The sequence below is a fragment of the Lynx rufus genome, unplaced genomic scaffold (genome assembly GCF_022079265.1).
Source record: "Lynx rufus isolate CCGP_SWC_20201006 ecotype Redwood Valley unplaced genomic scaffold, mLynRuf1.p SCAF_9, whole genome shotgun sequence".
Lineage (NCBI taxonomy): Eukaryota > Metazoa > Chordata > Mammalia > Carnivora > Felidae > Lynx > Lynx rufus.
Window position 1 is genome coordinate 62,689,069 of NW_025814897.1, and position 17,978 is coordinate 62,707,046.

Here is a 17,978-nt window from a genome sequence, read left to right on the forward strand (position 1 = left end):
ATGTTTACAATTGTTAAATCTACTTGGTGGATAAACTACTTAATTATGTATGACATAATGCACTTCTTCATCTCATGTTAAAGTCTTTATTCTGCAATCTAGCTTGTCTGATATAAATATGGCTACTTTGACTTTCTTTTGGTGAATGCTAATTAATTAGCCTTATATATGGTTTTCTATCCCCTTACTCTCAATCCAAGGGTGTCTTTAGGTCTAAAATGGGTCTCTTGTAAACCGCACATGGATGGATCTTGTTTTCTTATCAATTGTGTTACCCTATGTCTTTTGATTGGAGCATTTAGTCCATTGACATTTAGAGTGAGTACTGAAAGATATGGATTTATTGCATTGTGCTGCCTGTAGAGTTGGAGATTCTGGTGGTGTTCTCTATTCCTTTCTAGTCTTTGATGCTTTTGGTCTTTTTTGTTTTGTTTCATCTTTTATCCCCTCAAGAAATCCCCCTTAAACTTTCTTGCAGGGCTGATTTAGTGGTCATGATCTCCTTTAGTTTTTGTTAGTCTGGGAATTTTTTTTTATTTCTCCTTCTATTTGTTTTTTTTATATATATATGAAATTTATTGACAAATTGGTTTCCATACAACACCCAGTGCTCATCCCAAAAGGTGCCCTCCTCAATACCCATCACCCACCCTCCCCTCCCTCCCACCCCCCATCAACCCTCAGTTTGTTCTCAGTTTTTAACAGTCTCTTATGCTTTGGCTCTCTCCCACTCTCACCTCTTTTTTTCTTTTTTTTTTTTCCTTCCCCTCCCCCATGGGTTCCTGTTAAGTTTCTCAGGATCCACATAAGAGTGAAACCATATGGTATCTGTCTTTCTCTGTATGGCTTATTTCACTTAGCATCACACTCTCCAGTTCCATCCACGTTGCTACAAAAGGCCATATTTCATTTTTTCTCATTGCCACGTAGTATTCCATTGTGTATATAAACCACAATTTCTTTATCCATTCATCAGTTGATGGACATTTAGGCTCTTTCCATAATTTGGCTATTGTTGAGAGTGCTGCTATGAACATTGGGGTACAAGTGCCCCTATGCATCAGTACTCCTGTATCCCTTGGATAAATTCCTAGCAGTGCTATTGCTGGGTCATAGGGTAGGTCTATTTTTAATTTTCTGAGGAACCTCCACACTGCTTTCCAGAGCGGCTGCACCAATTTGCATTCCCACCAACAGTGCAAGAGGGTTCCCGTTTCTCCACATCCTCTCCAGCATCTATAGTCTCCTGATTTGTTCATTTTGGCCACGCTGACTGGCGTGAGGTGATACCTGAGTGTGGTTTTGATTTGTATTTCCCTGATAAGGAGCGACGCTGAACATTCTCTCCTTCTATTTGAATTACATCTTTGCTGGATAAAGAATTCTTGGCTGAATATTTTTTTGATTCACCATGTCAAATATATTCTGCCACTCCTTTCCAGCCTGAAAATTTTCTTTGTATACATCTTGTACAAGCTTGCTTATTGACACTGACATTTAGAGTGAGTATTGCTTATATATTTTGGGTATTAACCCCTCACCAGATATATAGTTTGCAAATATCTTCTTCCAGTCTGCAGGTTGACTTTTCATTTTGTTGATTGTTTCTTTCACTGTGCAGAGGTTTTTTTTTTTATTTTTTTACTTATATTCAAGTTAGTTAACATACAGTGTTGTACTGGTTTCAGAAATAGACTCCAGTGATTCATCACTTACATATACATCCAGTGTTCATCTCAAGAAGTGCCCTCTTTAATGCTCATCACCCATTTGCTGCACAGAAGTTTTTAGTTTTATGCAATCCCACTTGATGTTTGCTTTTTTGTTCCACTGTTTTTAGTGTTATATTAAAAAAATCATTGCCAAGACTGAAGTCAAGGAGATTGTCCCCTGCATTTTCTTCTAGAAGTTTTATGGTTTCACATCTCCCATGTAAGTTTTTAATCCACTTTGAGTTAATTTTTGTGAGTGGTGTAAGATAGGGGTCTATGGCTCTTGACTCTGTTCCACTTGTCTATTCTGTTTGAATGTCAATACCATACGGTTTTGATTACTATGCTTTGAGACATAATTTGAAATCAGGGAGCATGATACTTCATGAGTATTGGTGATATATTCTATTTAATTTGTTTCTTGTATATCTATGTATGGATTTACTACAATTCATTTATTCACTCACTTGCATTATTGGATATTCCTTTGTTTCCTAATTGGGGCTATTATGAATAAACTTGTTCTAAACATTCATGGGCAAGTCTTTTTATAGACATATATTTTCAGATTTCTTATGTAAATACCCAGGGGTGGAATTTTTGACTTATAGAGCAGGTGCATGTTCCAGTTTTGATGCTAGAATTGAGGAATTCACGGAAGGCAGCTATAGTTTGATGTTTATATTGCAATGGATACCAGAAAGTTCACATGTTCCATTAGAGAAAAGTTGATAAAATTTAAGGCTAACTGTTGACACTTTTCCTCCTGGCTCAAATATATTATAAATACAGGTATTCTCCACTTTTTGAAAGCTTGTGTTATGCCACCTCACTTTTACAAAAGACCCACATTGGTACTCTTTTTGATAAACAAAAGAAATCAAAGATTTTCACTTGTATAAAAAAAGGCTCAAAGCAATACTAGCAGTCAGTGTTTCTTTTACAGTGACCTGTTGCAGAGGCAATGAACACCTGAGCAGACAGAGTGGTCCTGCCAAGCTCCTTCCCTGGGAACCACACTCAGCATGTCAGCATCAAGCTCTCACAGCTTTGAAGTGTGTCTGTGAACATCTGTGCTTTATCTCCATTTATTTTGTGCATCCATTAACAAGATGTGCCCTAACATATCAGAAAAGCCCAAGACAGGTCCAGAAATGCTCACAAAATTTTCCACTTAAATACATCGTAATTGCTTCTTTGCTTCATACCATTTCATAGGAACACTCTATATTCAGATAACAGGAGATGTCTGTGTAGATCTAGTTTCAACAAAGCTAAATTTACCTCCTCCCCCATCAGAGATGACCTATGGGACATCTATTCTGTGTAGCATCAGAAGCATTTTCCCCTTTTTCTTGGAAAAGCCCCCAGAGAAACCACTAAGAGTTGTTATATAGCGTTCCTAACCAATGCTGTACAATTTCCTGAGCAATACCATTTACAAATGGGGATTTTAAAACACCAGGGTGGGTGTGGGTGATCCAGAGGGAAAAATATATATAAAGATGTACAGAAAATCTGCAACTAGATAGCAGGGATTGGATTTAGAGGGTGGCTGAATGTGGAGGACTAGTTACCTCATTCTTGAGACTTCTGAAACCAAAGGGATTCACAAACTGCCTTTATGAGGGAGGAGAAGTGGGGGAAAAATTAAGTGTGGTTTAGGCACAGTAGTGCTCATGTGATAAGGACCAAAGAGGTAATATTATAGGCAAGCAAATGTCTGCACAATAATAGAAAAGCAATCAAAATCAGAACTTTGGAAAAGACTGCACAATAATGTCTTCTCCCTGTGGATGGAACAGTCTTCCTTGGGAAGTGGTAAAATCTCTACCAGTGAAAATGAATTAGCGCAAGAGTTGGAAGGAATTCCAGTGATAGTGGACCCCAACTTCCCCATGACAACATTCGTGATATATGTCATCCTCCCTTTGCTTTAATACATCTGATGACAGGAATCTTTTTGTCTTACTAGGGATTTCTATCTGCATGATTGAATAACAATCCAACAACCCTAATCTACTTTCCTATAACTTTTCTTGTTCATCATATGTATGACCTTCAAGTGTGCAAAATAATACAAAAGGCAATTACTTGCCTTTACTGCAAGTACTCAAGCCAGTTTTAATTATCTCTAATTTCACAACAAAAAGAAAGAAAGAAAAAAGAAACAAAACAAACCAACAAACAAAATCTTTAGGATTCCAAACATCTTGCAACCATGTTTCCCATACTCCAGATACTCTGATATTTCCATACACACACTAATTTGTTAAGGTATTTATATACAAGCAAGAGGATCAACCAAAAAGGACATTTTGAAATCCATCCATCCATCCATTCATTCTACAACTCTTTTCTTGTGCCAGTTACTATGTTAAGTGCAAGAGACAGCAGTGAACAAAATAGACAGCAATTCCTGTGCATATAGATTTTTAAAATTCTGGTGAGCGACCAAGGAACATGGTAATTGCTGTGGAGTACAGAAAATGTGGCGAGGAAGAGATTATGCCAAGTTTGGCAGAGGTCTAGGGTTTGCGGTTTTGGATTAGGGTAAGGAAAAGCCTTACCTTGGGTCTGACACTGAGATCAGACCTGGAACTGGTGAAGGTATTTAGCATGGTATTTTCTGGCAAATAACAAAGCAGGCAGTGAAAGTGGCAAGTGGAAATGCCATGGATTGTACACATGCTTGCTGAATTTGAGAAGAATCCAGTAGGCACGGAGAGGCTGAGGGGATCAGGGTTAGAGCAGTGGGAGGCAATCCTAGAGATGCCAAAGAGTTCTAATTGTACAGGATGTTGTAAATAAATACAGGGATGTCACTTTTGGTCTGAGTGAGATGTAAGGAGCCTAAAGGTTTATGGAATGCCTAGATTTGTCTCATTTATTTTGTAAAGCAAAATAATGTAATAATACTAACAATAATTATGAATGCACTATATATTTTGCTTATTATATTCCAAGTTGTGGTGAAAATTTCCAAGGTATACTTAATGTTTCCATGGTTTGCTCATTTTACAGTTGGGTAATTTGCTTTAACAAGCCTTCGGTTCTAATCTTTTCGTACTTTCTAGAAGGAAAATTGCTTTTATCATTTTTATATGTTGACATATTTTTGTATGGCATCACTTGAAAGTTTTCACTTGTTAAAAGTAATGGGTAAAATCACACAAACACTACCTGAGGCTAAATTGCTCTGTCTTTCTTCTCTTTCTCTTTCTCTTTCTCTTTCTTTCTTCTCTTTCTCTGTCTGTCTGTCTGTCTCTCTCTCTCTTTCACACACACACACACACAATGGAGAGATAAAATTGAAACAATCAAAATTAGAACTTTTGAAAACACTGTTTAATGGGGTAGACTGAAATATAACAAAGGAATATATAAATTAATTTTTATAAATGCAATAAAATATAAAATATGTTGCTGTGCGAAAATGAATAAGTCAAGTTGCAAACAATAGCTAAGGAAAGACTTTTTAAACATAAGAGGATTTTTCTCAGAAACAAAACAGAAAAGAGAGAGATCCTGAAGTCATAATTTCAAGCAAAAATCTTTCAGGTTAAATCCACATACCAGGACATAGAAGAACAGTAAATGGAACTGTTTTCAAAAAACAAACAAATTAAGAATGCTTTTCCCCATCCAATGTAATTTTCATAGTTATTTGGGACTAAACATAATACACCAAAAGTAACTAAAATAATTATGATTGTTGTTCATCTTTTATTTCGGAATAAAATTAATGTCCTACCATCTTCTTGTATAGGACATTTTTATTGGTATAGAAAGTAACATGCTTTGCAATTGACTATCATGTATGGAGTCAACAGCTCCAGGCTGACACCAAGATACTTCATTCTCAATGGGATTCCTAAACTGGAAGCTGCACACAAGCTGACAGCTCAGAGCCTGGAGCCCACTTCCGATTCTGTGTCCTCCTCTGTCTGCACCTCTGCTGCTTGCATTCTGTCTCTCCCAGTGTCTCAAAAATAAATAAACATTTAAAAAAACTATTTTCAAAGAACTTTTATAGAAAATCTGAAAAATGAACAGGATTGCACAAGATTGACTCAATTATTTTGTGAGATGATTATATGTGAGAATTTTGAATTTAACATTTCTACCTTTTTGGTAAGGAGTCAAAGGCATAAAGTCAATAGAAAAAAGGTTTGATATTGGTCTTGGGGTTTCCCCCTGGTTCCTTTGAGGCAATAAATACGTGTAGAAACTAAAAACTTACCTTGCCAAACTATACTCGCCTAAGTATAGTTTTCAAAGGTAAAGTACTGCAACCTGTTGTAGTGATAAGAACTCTGGTTGCAGTTAAAGCCAGGAGTTTGGGGGTCATAAAAGAGGACAGTCCAGAGGGACAAAGGAGAGAGAGAGAAGGGGTGGAATAGAAGGGAAAGGAGGAGAGCTGATCATACTCTGAATATTGTACAGGAAGACATGGTACAATGCAAAAGAACAAGCAGCGATGATTTTAAGGAAAGGAAAAGGACAGATTTGGAGGAGGGGTGCAATATTCTCCACGTCTTATTACTACAAGTATAGGCACTTCATTTAGACTAACATCTATATTAATTGTTATCTTACAAGTATATAGTTATTGAATATTACACATAATAACTATAAAATGAGTAAATGAAGTACACAAAACTTATTTTTGTAAGATTTTATTTTTGAGTAATCTCTATATCCAAGGTGGGGTTCAAACTCACAACCCCGAGATCCAGAGTAGCATGATCTACCAATCGAGCCAGCCAGGCACTCCTGAGGTATAGAAAACTTTTTAGGGTGGTTATTCCTCTGTATTTGGATTTACAAGTGATTTTCTAACTTTTTAATACTTTTCTGTGTTTTCCAGAGTTTCTACATAAAGGACGTATTTCTTTAGTAATAAGAGAAAAACAGGTTTTAAGTTTATTTATGTCTTTTGAGAGAGAGAGAGAGAGCAAGCAAACTTGAGCAGGGGAGGGGTAGAAAGAGAGGGGGAGAATCCCAAGCAGGCTCCACTTTGTCAGCGTGGCCCGATGTGGGGCTCCAACTCATGAACCGGGAGATCATAACCTCAGCAGAAATCAAGAGGCTGACATTTAACCCACTGCACCACACAAGTGCTCTGAGGGGAAAAAAAAAAGTTATTGATGTTCATCACCACATTTGGTGGTCACATTTCTCACTTGGGAAAAAGCATTAACTTTAATGCGTTTTGTTTTTGTTGTTCCCTTTTCTACTCAGAAGCTTCTAAATATACCTCTGTTACCACCAGGCCAGAAGTTTATTCTCTTTCAATGAGAATCCCTCTGAGACATCTAATTCTGGAGCCTCAGTCTACCTGGGACATCTCACTGGAGATTCTCCAGGGAAACAAAAATCCTATGTAAGAAGATGTCATCCCAGATTTTGAAGAACTCCTAAGTATTCTCAGCCATGAATAGAATTGTGCCTAACACTGAGGTGAGTTTGGGGAATTTTCACAAATGGTTATTTTAGGAAAGGTAACAACATTGATGGCTAAGAACACAATGGCCTAGAATATGCAGACAGTTTTAAAAATAGACATTAGCAAGGGGCAGTGAATTTCTCTTTCCCTTTCACTTCTGTAGGGGTAATGAGTCTCTTTCTTCCTGTGTGGCTTCTGCTGGACTCTTACTTTCCAGTCACCCACTCATTTTATTGTGGTGTTCACATAAAAGACAGCGGACATGGGAGATTGTAATCTTTACATTTCTCTGGTCTAGGGCAATGAAATGCTGGTTCCTCCATGGGGGGACATTTCTGGAGAGGTCTGGGAGAACTCTCTCACAAGAAGAGTTTATTTACATGAGAAGCAATCACCTTAGGAGCCAAAGACCATGAGCCAGTGAACCTTGTATTCTTTTGTATACTCTTTCCGTGGTGACTTCTATGTACCCTGGCCAATACGAGTGGACACAAGAGTGATTTCCAGATGATTTAGGTAACAGGAATCTATGCCTTGTGTCTTTAGAGCCATGTGCTACATGTCATCGTATTGCAAGTTTCTACACAGCCCTGCTGGATGGGGGATTGTTCGGCATTGATTTGCTGCATGGAAAGGTGCCCACCCAGAGCTTAAGGACCATTTTATTTTTTCAATGGAGAGAAATAGTTGACCATTTGGTACCTACAACTTTCCTCAAACATCCCTGAATCTGTAAATTCCTTGAACCATCACTCAGTTCTATTTTCTTTGCAAGTATTAGCAATCCAAAAATATGATATTATCTTTCTTACTGATAAACTGTCCAGTTATAATAAAAGAAATATTATTTACATTAAGCATTATAGACAATTAGTAATCCTTAGAACTTCAAGGGCTTCCTAAATATAAAGCTTGTAGTAAATGTGGCTTGGAAACTAATTTAAGAAAATGCGGAAAAGCAGAGAAGCCATTTATGAAGTTGGGGGTATCTGATTGAATTCATCACTTTAGTAAAATTTTTACAAAAATTCCATAAAACTTGCTAATGATTTAGAAGCAGAAGTACTTTTGTTCTTCTCAAGAACTTCCTTTGAAATTTCATTGTGTAAAAAAGCATGATATTGATATCAGATACTAAGTTCTTACTAATTCAAACAATCATTTGTTCACATATATTTTTATTGAGTATCTAAAATGTGTTCCCTTAAGCACGTTATAGGGAACATTATGGGAAGACTTTACCTGGATTATTAGCTTTCTTCATAATCTTCAAGGCAGGACAAAAGTCCTGTTGATAAGAACTAGTCGGATTAGGGTGATCCTCGAAACATACTCACATGATCATAGTGACAAGACTCAGAAAGAATCTGAGAGGAGAGAATAAAAGTGGCATATTGGAAGACAATTATGGTCCAGTTCACAGAATGTGGAGGAATATAAGAGGTGTGCTGGAACTTTAGAAAGTGAGGGTAGATACTTAGACAAAATATTCAATGAGACTCCAAGTAGTACTGTTTAGTTATTTTTAGACACCACCGTTCAAAGACTGTCTTGCTAGAGTAGAGGAAAAAAATAACAAGCTGCTACCATGACAAGGTTCATGGCATTTGTGAATATTATTACCTGAACTACTCCCTCTTATGTGGTTTCTAAGCCCACCTCTCTCTCTCCTATGCAGAAAGCAAATGCTGACAAAGAGCATAAAATGCTCTCCTCTTCTCCACAGTCATGTGTGGGGAAAACAGCTCCAGCCTGACCCCGGGATTCTTTATCTTGAATGGGATTCCTGGGCTGGAAGCTGCACACACCTGGATCTCCCTGCCATTCTGCTTCATGTACGTCATCGCTGTCGTGGGGAACTGCGGGCTCATCTACCTAATCAGCCATGAGGATGCCCTGCACCGGCCCATGTACTACTTCCTGGCCCTGCTCTCCTTCACAGATGTCACCCTGTGCACCACCACTGTACCCAATATGCTGTGCATATTCTGGTTCAACCTCAAGGAGATTGACTTTGATGCCTGCCTGGCTCAGATGTTTTTCGTCCACATGCTGACTGGGATGGAGTCTGGGGTGCTCATGCTCATGGCCCTGGACCGCTATGTGGCCATCTGCTACCCCTTACGTTATTCCATCATCCTCACCAACCCTGTCATCGCCAAGACCGGTCTTGCCACCTTCCTGAGGGGTGTGCTGCTCATTATCCCATTCACTTTCCTCACCAAGCGTCTGCCCTATTGCCGGGGCAACTTCATTCCCCATACCTACTGTGATCATATGTCTGTGGCCAAGGTGTCCTGTGGCAATTTCAAGGTCAATGCCATCTATGGTCTCTTGGCAGCCCTCCTAATTGGGGGCTTTGATATGTTCTGTATTTCTGTGTCTTACACTATGATCTTGCGGGCAGTGGTGAGTCTGTCATCTGCAGATGCTCGGAAGAAAGCCTTCGGTACCTGTACATCCCACATATGTGCCATTGTGATCACATATGTTCCAGCCCTGTTCACCATTTTTACTCATCGTTTTGGGGGACAAAACATTCCCCACCACGTTCATATCCTTATTGCTAATCTTTATTTGATGTTGCCTCCTACTCTGAACCCCATTGTTTATGGAGCCAAGACCAAGCAGATCCAGGAAGGAGTGATCAAGTTATTTTTTAAAGAGAAAGCTTTCTTAGTTATGAAATAGATTCATGAGTTAATATGAGAAATCACAGAAAGACAAATGTTTCAGAGGAGATTCTTGAGCGTCAGTTTAAAACCAATTGGTTCACTGCAGAAAGCAATGTTCATTAAATATCCACTATAATGTTAACTGAATTTTTCCTTTTTTTTTTGAGTAAAACTCATCAATGACAAAAATTAATTACATAATTAAGGAAATGTTTCTTGAACTTGAGTACATATTTTTTAAAAGGAATTCACATGAATGTAATATCAAGCCTTTTTGGAAATCACTGGACTTGCTTAGATTCCTAATGTGCTTTGCATGTAGAACAAAGTGCAAATAGGATGCATATTGGAAAAAAAAATTCCTGATCTTATGTTGGGGATTTATCTGTTCTTGGTAGAAACCCATTAAAAAAGAAATCTCAATGTCCGTTTCTTAAAGCCCTTCAAACATGGTTTAGTGACTGCATTAACCCTTTATTCCTTTGATTGTGTAATTTTGTCTAACTTGGTTCAGTTGTATAAATGATCTCATGTCTGTCTAAGCTGTATTGAATTTCCACTACCAAGGAGAATAATATTCATGTATTTCTATCAATATAATGTGATTAAAAGATGGGAAAATAAGCAAGGGAATAAAACCATAAAATCTTAAATCAATTTTTTGAAGATAATTCTGGGAGATTTTTGAAGCAGACATAGAATATGTCTTATAAATGGCTGTGAAGTGGCAGTAGAAAACAGAGGTGATTCACCAGCAAAACTGATAAGCATTTGGGTTTGGCTAACTTTATAGAATTTTTTTTCCAGCCTTAGTCACCAGAGCTGAAAATCTTCTATAATTTGACTCTAAAGTGAAGTTGATAGCTTAAAGAAAGTTTACATAGCAATCAAGTCATTTGCAAACATCGGCCCTGTGTCTAGTAACCAGGCCCTGTTCCCACACAGCAAAATATGGAGAACTAAGAACCTGCATTCACATCACTATGGGGACTTAACAGGCCTGAATATACCTTGCATACTGATTTCCATTCCCTATACCCATCTATACACTAAGGAAATCTAGTTCTGGATGAAAACTTTCTGAGTTTTGTAATTTCATTGCCAATCCAAACCTATACCACCACTGGTAGATGTAAAATGCACGTTTATTAACATTTAAGTGCATCATTGAAAGTTGGCAGAAAATTATGCTATTCTTCCGCTGGAATTTTGAAGACTGCAATACATAACGTGGAGTTTTCTGAAATTATATTGCAATAAAAATGCTAGTTTGTTATTAGATGATACTATGTCGGTATTTTGAGGGTTTCTAGCCAGGGTGACAGTTTGAGTATAAACAGGAGCTTACAATTCCCCCAAAGCTCCAAACATATGGAAACACTGAATTAATTACACTTAGAATAATTAGAGTAAAACGAAAATCAAATAAATAAACTAATAAAGATTTTAACAATGAAGAAAATCACAGAAGCAATGAGGAAATGAGAACTCATAACCAATACAAAGACTTACTCAAATGACTTCAGTGTTGAGACTCTTGCCTATGTGTGAAGGCTGTACAATGTGAGAAGTCTAGAATAAGGAATCACTATGCAATCTTTTTTTTTTTTTTGACAGAGAGAAAGAGAGCGCGCGCATATGTGAGCATGTGTGCAAGTGCACTCATCAACGGAAGGGCAGTAGGAGAAGGAGAGGGAGAATCCTAAGCAGGCCCCATGCTCAGTAGAGAGCCTACAGGGGGCAATCCCACCAGCATGAGACCTTGATCTGAGCTGAAATCAAAAGTTGGACACTCGGGGCGCCTGGGTGGTGCAGTCGGTTAAGCGTCCGACTTCAGCCAGGTCACGATCTCGTGGTCCGTGAGTTCGAGTCAGGCTCTGGGCTGATGGCTCAGAGCCTGGAGCCTGTTTCTGATTCTGTGTCTCCCTCTCTCTCTGCCCCTCCCCCGTTCATGCTCTGTCTCTCTCTGTCCCAAAAAATAAATAAACGTTGAAAAAAAAATTAAAAAAAAAAAGTTGGACACTCAACCAACTGAGCCAACCAGGCACCACAACTATAGTCTTTGAGTGGGAACTAAAATATCTATGACTGCCAGCCCAAGATAACAGAAAAAAAAATGTATTACTATGATAATCTGAGGAAATACCAATGCAACACATATCACTCCAGATGGATCCAAAAAAGATAGATGCATACAAAGACATTTTCTGGCAATAGTCTTTTGCTATACATTCAATGCATCTTTGTGCTTAACCCCACACAAACATATACACCCACCTTCAGCATAATGAGAAAAATTGCAAGTATAGAAAACATTCAGACAGGAAGTAGATATTGAAAGGGTGGGATAAATATATAAGGGTATCTATTAGTACATTTAGTCCACAAATCTTTACTAATAATTATCATAAGTGGGTTCTAAGTATGGTGGACCCTGACTGTAATAACTTCTGGTAATTGTATATTGTGCACTAGCAGCATGGTAATAGAAGAATGATCCTTTAGGAGGAGAGAAACACTGATTAAACTTGGCTTGAAAGTGACATTTGATGTAGGAATCTGAATATTATTCTCCTCTCCATGTGTACATATGACAAAAATGAGAGAGAAAAGAAACAAAGATATTGATACATGCTTGTTGAAAAACACTGAGAATATACAAATGTAATTCTGGTTGAAGATGAATAAAGAGGGGATAGCAACACCATCACAGAATAATTTTATTGTGCCTATTGTAATGTTCTGGTAAACAAGGGAGAAGAAATAGCATGCAGAAAAATGAAACGGTCTCACAATTTCAGAATTGTTGATGAATGAATTGAAATTGTAACAGTAAATGAAGTGTTTATGGTTAGATTAAAAAGACTAAAGAACGTATCAAAAATGCAGAAAAGGCGGGGCCAGGATGGCGGGGAAGTATAGGAAGTTTTTTTGCCTCTCTCAGCCCTGAAACTCAGCTAGATCAACATCAAAACATCTTTCACACCTAGAAAACTGATGTGAGGATTAACACAACAATCTGCACAACCTGAACCACAGAATTCAGCAGGTACATGGCACAGAGTGGTGAACTGGAGGAGAGAGAATCTGTGGAGTGTAGGGAGCTGTTTTTGCTTGGGGAGATAGGATGGACACAGTGGGAAGAGTAAGGAAAAGTACTCCCCCCAAAAGCAGCTGGAGAGAAAGAGAAACAGTGGAAACACTCATAAGGGACTTAACAAAAAAGGAAGAAAGGAGATAGGAGAGGCTTTAAATACCATTAAATCTCTATAAACAGGGGAGCACAGAATCTGAAACTGCAGCTCAATAGCTGGTGGAGCTCTGGTGGGAAGGGTGAATCCCCAGGAGCATAATTAATTAGGTCTAAAAGGTTCTTGGGCCACATGGGGAGAAGTGGTTTCCTTGCTGAGAGGACATTAGGTAGAGGCTGTGTGGCCTCCCCACAGGCAAAGTTCCCAGCAGACCCTGGAGAACAGCCACATTTGCTGATTTGGGAACAAGGACATGAAGGGTGAAGACTGGTGCCAGATGTGTGTTGTGATTTACCAGTATCCCTGAAACGCTGCTGCTACAGGATCCCATGAAAATTTTCTGGGGTTGGCTGGCACTGGGCTGCAGTCTCTGGACATCTGCAGCAGCATAGCTTCAGAAATGTTCCTGGTGGTGGCCATCACCTGGCCATTTCTCAGTGAGATCCTCCCTAAGAGGGTCTGAGTAGGTCAAAGCCACAGGGCCTTCAGAAGTGAGGGGTTTGGAAACACAGCCCATCTAAGATAAAACTCAGGAGGAAGGTGTCATCTGGAAGGCTGATGGCTTGGTTGCATACAGTGTATTAGTGGGGAATAGATGGAAGCCAGAGACTAAGGAAGGGTGCTAGACTTCCAGTATGCGAGAGCCCAGAGTTCTGATACCAGAGACTGGGTAGCTAGGAGATACCATTTTCACCACTCCTGTGCATGTGTACATGTGTACACACTCCACAACTATCCACCCCTATAAACTAAGCAGCATCATCTAGTGGAGAATGGAGCAGTTACACCAAGCCCCATCCAACTGCAAAACCACATTCTAGAGGAACACAAGTCTCTGCCTGCTTAGTTTATAGACCATATTTTGTCTTCCAGGGGAAGCTGCATGTAACTTCAATCATATTTCATTCTGTTCACTAGTCCATCTATTCATTTTTTTCTTTTTCTTTTCTTATTCTCAAATACAGAGAGAGAAAAAAATTTTATTTTATGTTTTTATAGAAAAGTTTTTTCCGGGGCGCCTGGGTGGCGCAGTCGGTTAAGCATCCGACTTCAGGCAGGTCACGATCTCGCGGTCCGTGAGTTCGAGCCCCGCATCAGGCTCTGGGCTGATGGCTCAGAGCCTGGAGCCTGCTTCCGATTCTGTGTCTCCCTCTCTCTCTGCGCCTCCCCCATTCATGCTCTGTCTCTCTCTGTCCCAAAAATAAATAAACGTTGAAAAAAATTAAAAAAAAAGAAAAGTTTTTTCCTTAATTTTTCTCTAGTTAATTTTTTACTTCTTTGTAAATATTTTAAATTATATTTCACCTACATCATTTCATTTTATTCTATTTTATTGTATTCATTTTTTAAAATTTTCAAATGTTTTTCTTTTTTTCTTTTCTTTTCCTTCCCTTTTTCCTCTATTCTACTAAGCTTCTTTCAACAACTAGACCAAAACACACCTAGGATGTAGCATCTTTTATGTCATTTTTTTCTGTGTTGTTTTTAATTTTTAAATTTTTATTTATTTATTATTATATTAATTCTATATCTTCTTGCAAAATGACAAAACAAAGGAATTCACCCCAAAATAAAGAACAGGAAGAAATGCCAGACAGGGACTTAACACAGATACAAGCAAGATGTCTGAACTAGAATTTAGAATCACAATAATAAAAATACTAGCTGGGGTTGAAAAAAAGCATAGGATCCCTTTCTGTGGAGATAGAAGGAGTAACATCCAGTCAGGATGAAAGTAAAAATGTAAATGAGTTGCACACTCAAATGAATTCCACGGTGGCAAAGATGGATGAAACAGAGCAGCAAATCAGAAATATTGAGGACAAACTTACAGAGAATAATGAAGCATAAAAAAAAGAGGGAAACTAAGGCAAAAGACCATGATATAAGGAATAGAGAACTCAGTGACTCATTAAAAAGGAACATAGGAATCCCAGAAGATGAAGAGAGAGAGAAAGTGATAGAAGGTTTATGTGAGCAAATCATAGCAGAACACTATCCTAACCTGGGGAAAGACACAGACATCAAAATCCAGGAAGCACAGAGAACTCAACAGAACTGACCATCAACAAGGCATATCATAGTCAAATTCATGAAATATACAGACAAAGAAAGAATCATGAAGCAGCAAGGGAAAAAAAGACGTTAACCTACAAGGAAAGACAGACCACATGTGCAGGAAAAGTATCCATAGAAACTTGTCAGGCTGGAAAGAAGTGGCAAAATATATTCAATGTGCTGAATCAGAAAAATTTGTAGCCAAGATTTTTTATCCAGCAAGGCTGTCATTCAAAATAGAAGGAGAGATAAAAAGTTTCCCAGACAAACAAAAACTAAGGAGTTTGTGACTACTCAACCAGCCCTGCAAGAAATGTTAAGGGGGATTCTCTGAAGGGAGAAAAGAAGAAACAAACAAACAAAAAAGACCATAAGCAGCAAAGACTAGAAAGGACCAGAGAACAACACCAGAAATTCCAACTCTATAGGCAACACAATGGCATTAAATTCATATTTTTCAATACTCACTCTAAATGTCAATGGACTAAATGGTCCAATCAAAAGACACAGGGTAACAGAATGGATAAGAAAACAAGATCCATCTATATGCAGTTTACAAGAAACCCATTTTAGACCTAAAGACACCTTTGGATTGAAAGTAAGGGGATGGAAAACCATCTATCATACTAATGGTCACCAAAAGAAAGCTGTAGTAGCGATACTTATATCAGACAAGCTATGTTTTAAAACAAAGAGATGAAGAAGGGCACTGTATCATAATTAAGGGGTCTATCCACCAAGAAGATCTAACAACTGTAAACATTTATGCCCCCAACATCAGAGCACCCAAATATATAAATCAATTAATCACAAACATACAGAAACCCATTGATAATAACACCATAGTAGTAGGGGACTTCAATACTCCATTACAACAATGGAGAGATCATCTAAACAGAAAATCAACAAGAAAATAATGGCTTTTGGGGCGCCTGGGTGGCGCAGTCGGTTAAGCGTCCGACTTCAGCCAGGTCATGATCTCGCGGTCCGTGAGTTCGAGCCCCGCGTCAGGCTCTGGGCTGATGGCTCAGAGCCTGGAGCCTGTTTCCGATTCTGTGTCTCCCTCTCTCTCTGCCCCTCCCCCATTCATGCTCTGTCTCTCTCTGTCCCAAAAATAAATAAACGTTGAAAAAAAAATTTAAAAAGAAAATAATGGCTTTGAATGACAAACTGGACCCGATGGACTTAACAGATATATTCAGAACAGTTCATCCTAAAGCAGCAGAATACACATTCTTCTTGAGTGCACATGGAACATTCTCCAGAATACATCACATACTGGAACAAAATCAGCCCTCAACAAGTACAAAAAGATCGAGATCATACTGTGCATATTTTCAGACCACAACACTTTGAAACTTGAAATCAACCACAAGAAAAAATTTGGAAAGACAACAAATACTTGGAGATCAAAGAACATCCTACTAAATAACGAATGGGTTAACCAAGAAGTTAAAGAGGAAATTAAAAAGTACATCGAAGCCAATGAAAATGATAACACTATGGACCAAAACCTCTAGAACACAACAAAGGCAGTCATAAGAGTGAAGTATATAGAAATCCAGGCCTTCCTAAAGAAGTCAGAAAGGTCTCAGATACACAACCTGACCTTACACCTGAAAGAGCTGGAAAAAGACCATAAAACCTAAAACGAGCAGAAGTTAGGAAATAATAAAGACTAGAGTAGAATTCAATGCTATCAAAACCAAAGACAAAACAGTAAAACAGATCAGTAAAACCAGGCTCTTGTTCTTTGAAAGAATTAACAAAATTGATACACCACTAGCCAGTTTGATCAAAAAGAAAAAGGAAAGGACCCAAAATTGAATCACAAATTAAAAAGGAGAGATCACAACCAACACTGCAGAGATACAAAGAATAATAAGAGAATAATATGAGCAATTATACGTCCATATATTGGTCAATCTGGATGAAATGGACAAATTCCTAGAAACATATAAACTACCAAAACTGAAACAGGAAGAAGTAAAAAATTTGAACAGATCCATAACTGGTAAAGAAATCGAGTTAGTAATAAAAAACCTCCCAAAAAACAAGAGTCTAGGGCCAGATGGCTTTTCAGGGGAATTCTACCAAACATATAAAGAAGAATTAACACTTCTTTTGAAGCTGTTCCAAAAAATAGAAATGGAAGGAAAACTCCCAAACTCATTCTATGAGGCCAGCATTACCTTTATTCCAAAACCAGAGACCCTACTAAAAAGGAGAACTATAGGCCAATTTCCCTGAAGAACATGGATGCAAGAATCCTCAACAAGATAATAACCAACTGGATCCAACAATACTTTAAAAAAATTATTCACCTCGACCAAGTGAGATTTATACCTGGGATGCAGGGCTGGTTCAATATCTGCAAAACAATTAACGTGATTCATCACATCAATAAAAGAAAGGATGAGAAACACATGGTCCTCTCAAGAGATGTAGAAAAAGTATTTGACAAAATACAGCATCCTTTCTTGATAAAAACTGTCAAGAAAGTGGGGATAGAAGGATCATACCTCAAGATTTTAAAAGCAAAGCCAGGGGCACCTGGGTGGCTCAGTTGGTTAAGTGTCTGACTTCAGCTCAGGTCGTGATCTTGCAGTTAGTGGCTTCAAGCCCCACATTGGGCTCTGAACTGACACCTCACAGCCTGGAGCCTGCTTCAGATCCTCTCACTCTCTCTCTCTCTCTCTCTCTCTCTCTCTGCCCCCCCCCTACTCACACTGTCTCTATCTCTCAAAAATGAACAAACATTAAAAAAACTTAGAAAGAAAGATCTTAAAGCCATATATGAAAGACCTACCACCTAATATCATCCTCAATGAGA

General features: G+C 38.3%; 1 protein-coding gene across 1 annotated transcript; it reads left to right on the forward strand.

The window, feature by feature from the left end:
- Nucleotides 1-8,889: 8,889 nt before the first annotated feature.
- Nucleotides 8,890-9,852, forward strand: LOC124506288 (olfactory receptor 52N2-like). The gene has a single exon (XM_047072324.1). It carries the CDS (start codon nucleotides 8,890-8,892, stop codon nucleotides 9,850-9,852), a length of 963 nt encoding a protein of 320 aa, XP_046928280.1.
- Nucleotides 9,853-17,978: the final 8,126 nt, after the last annotated feature.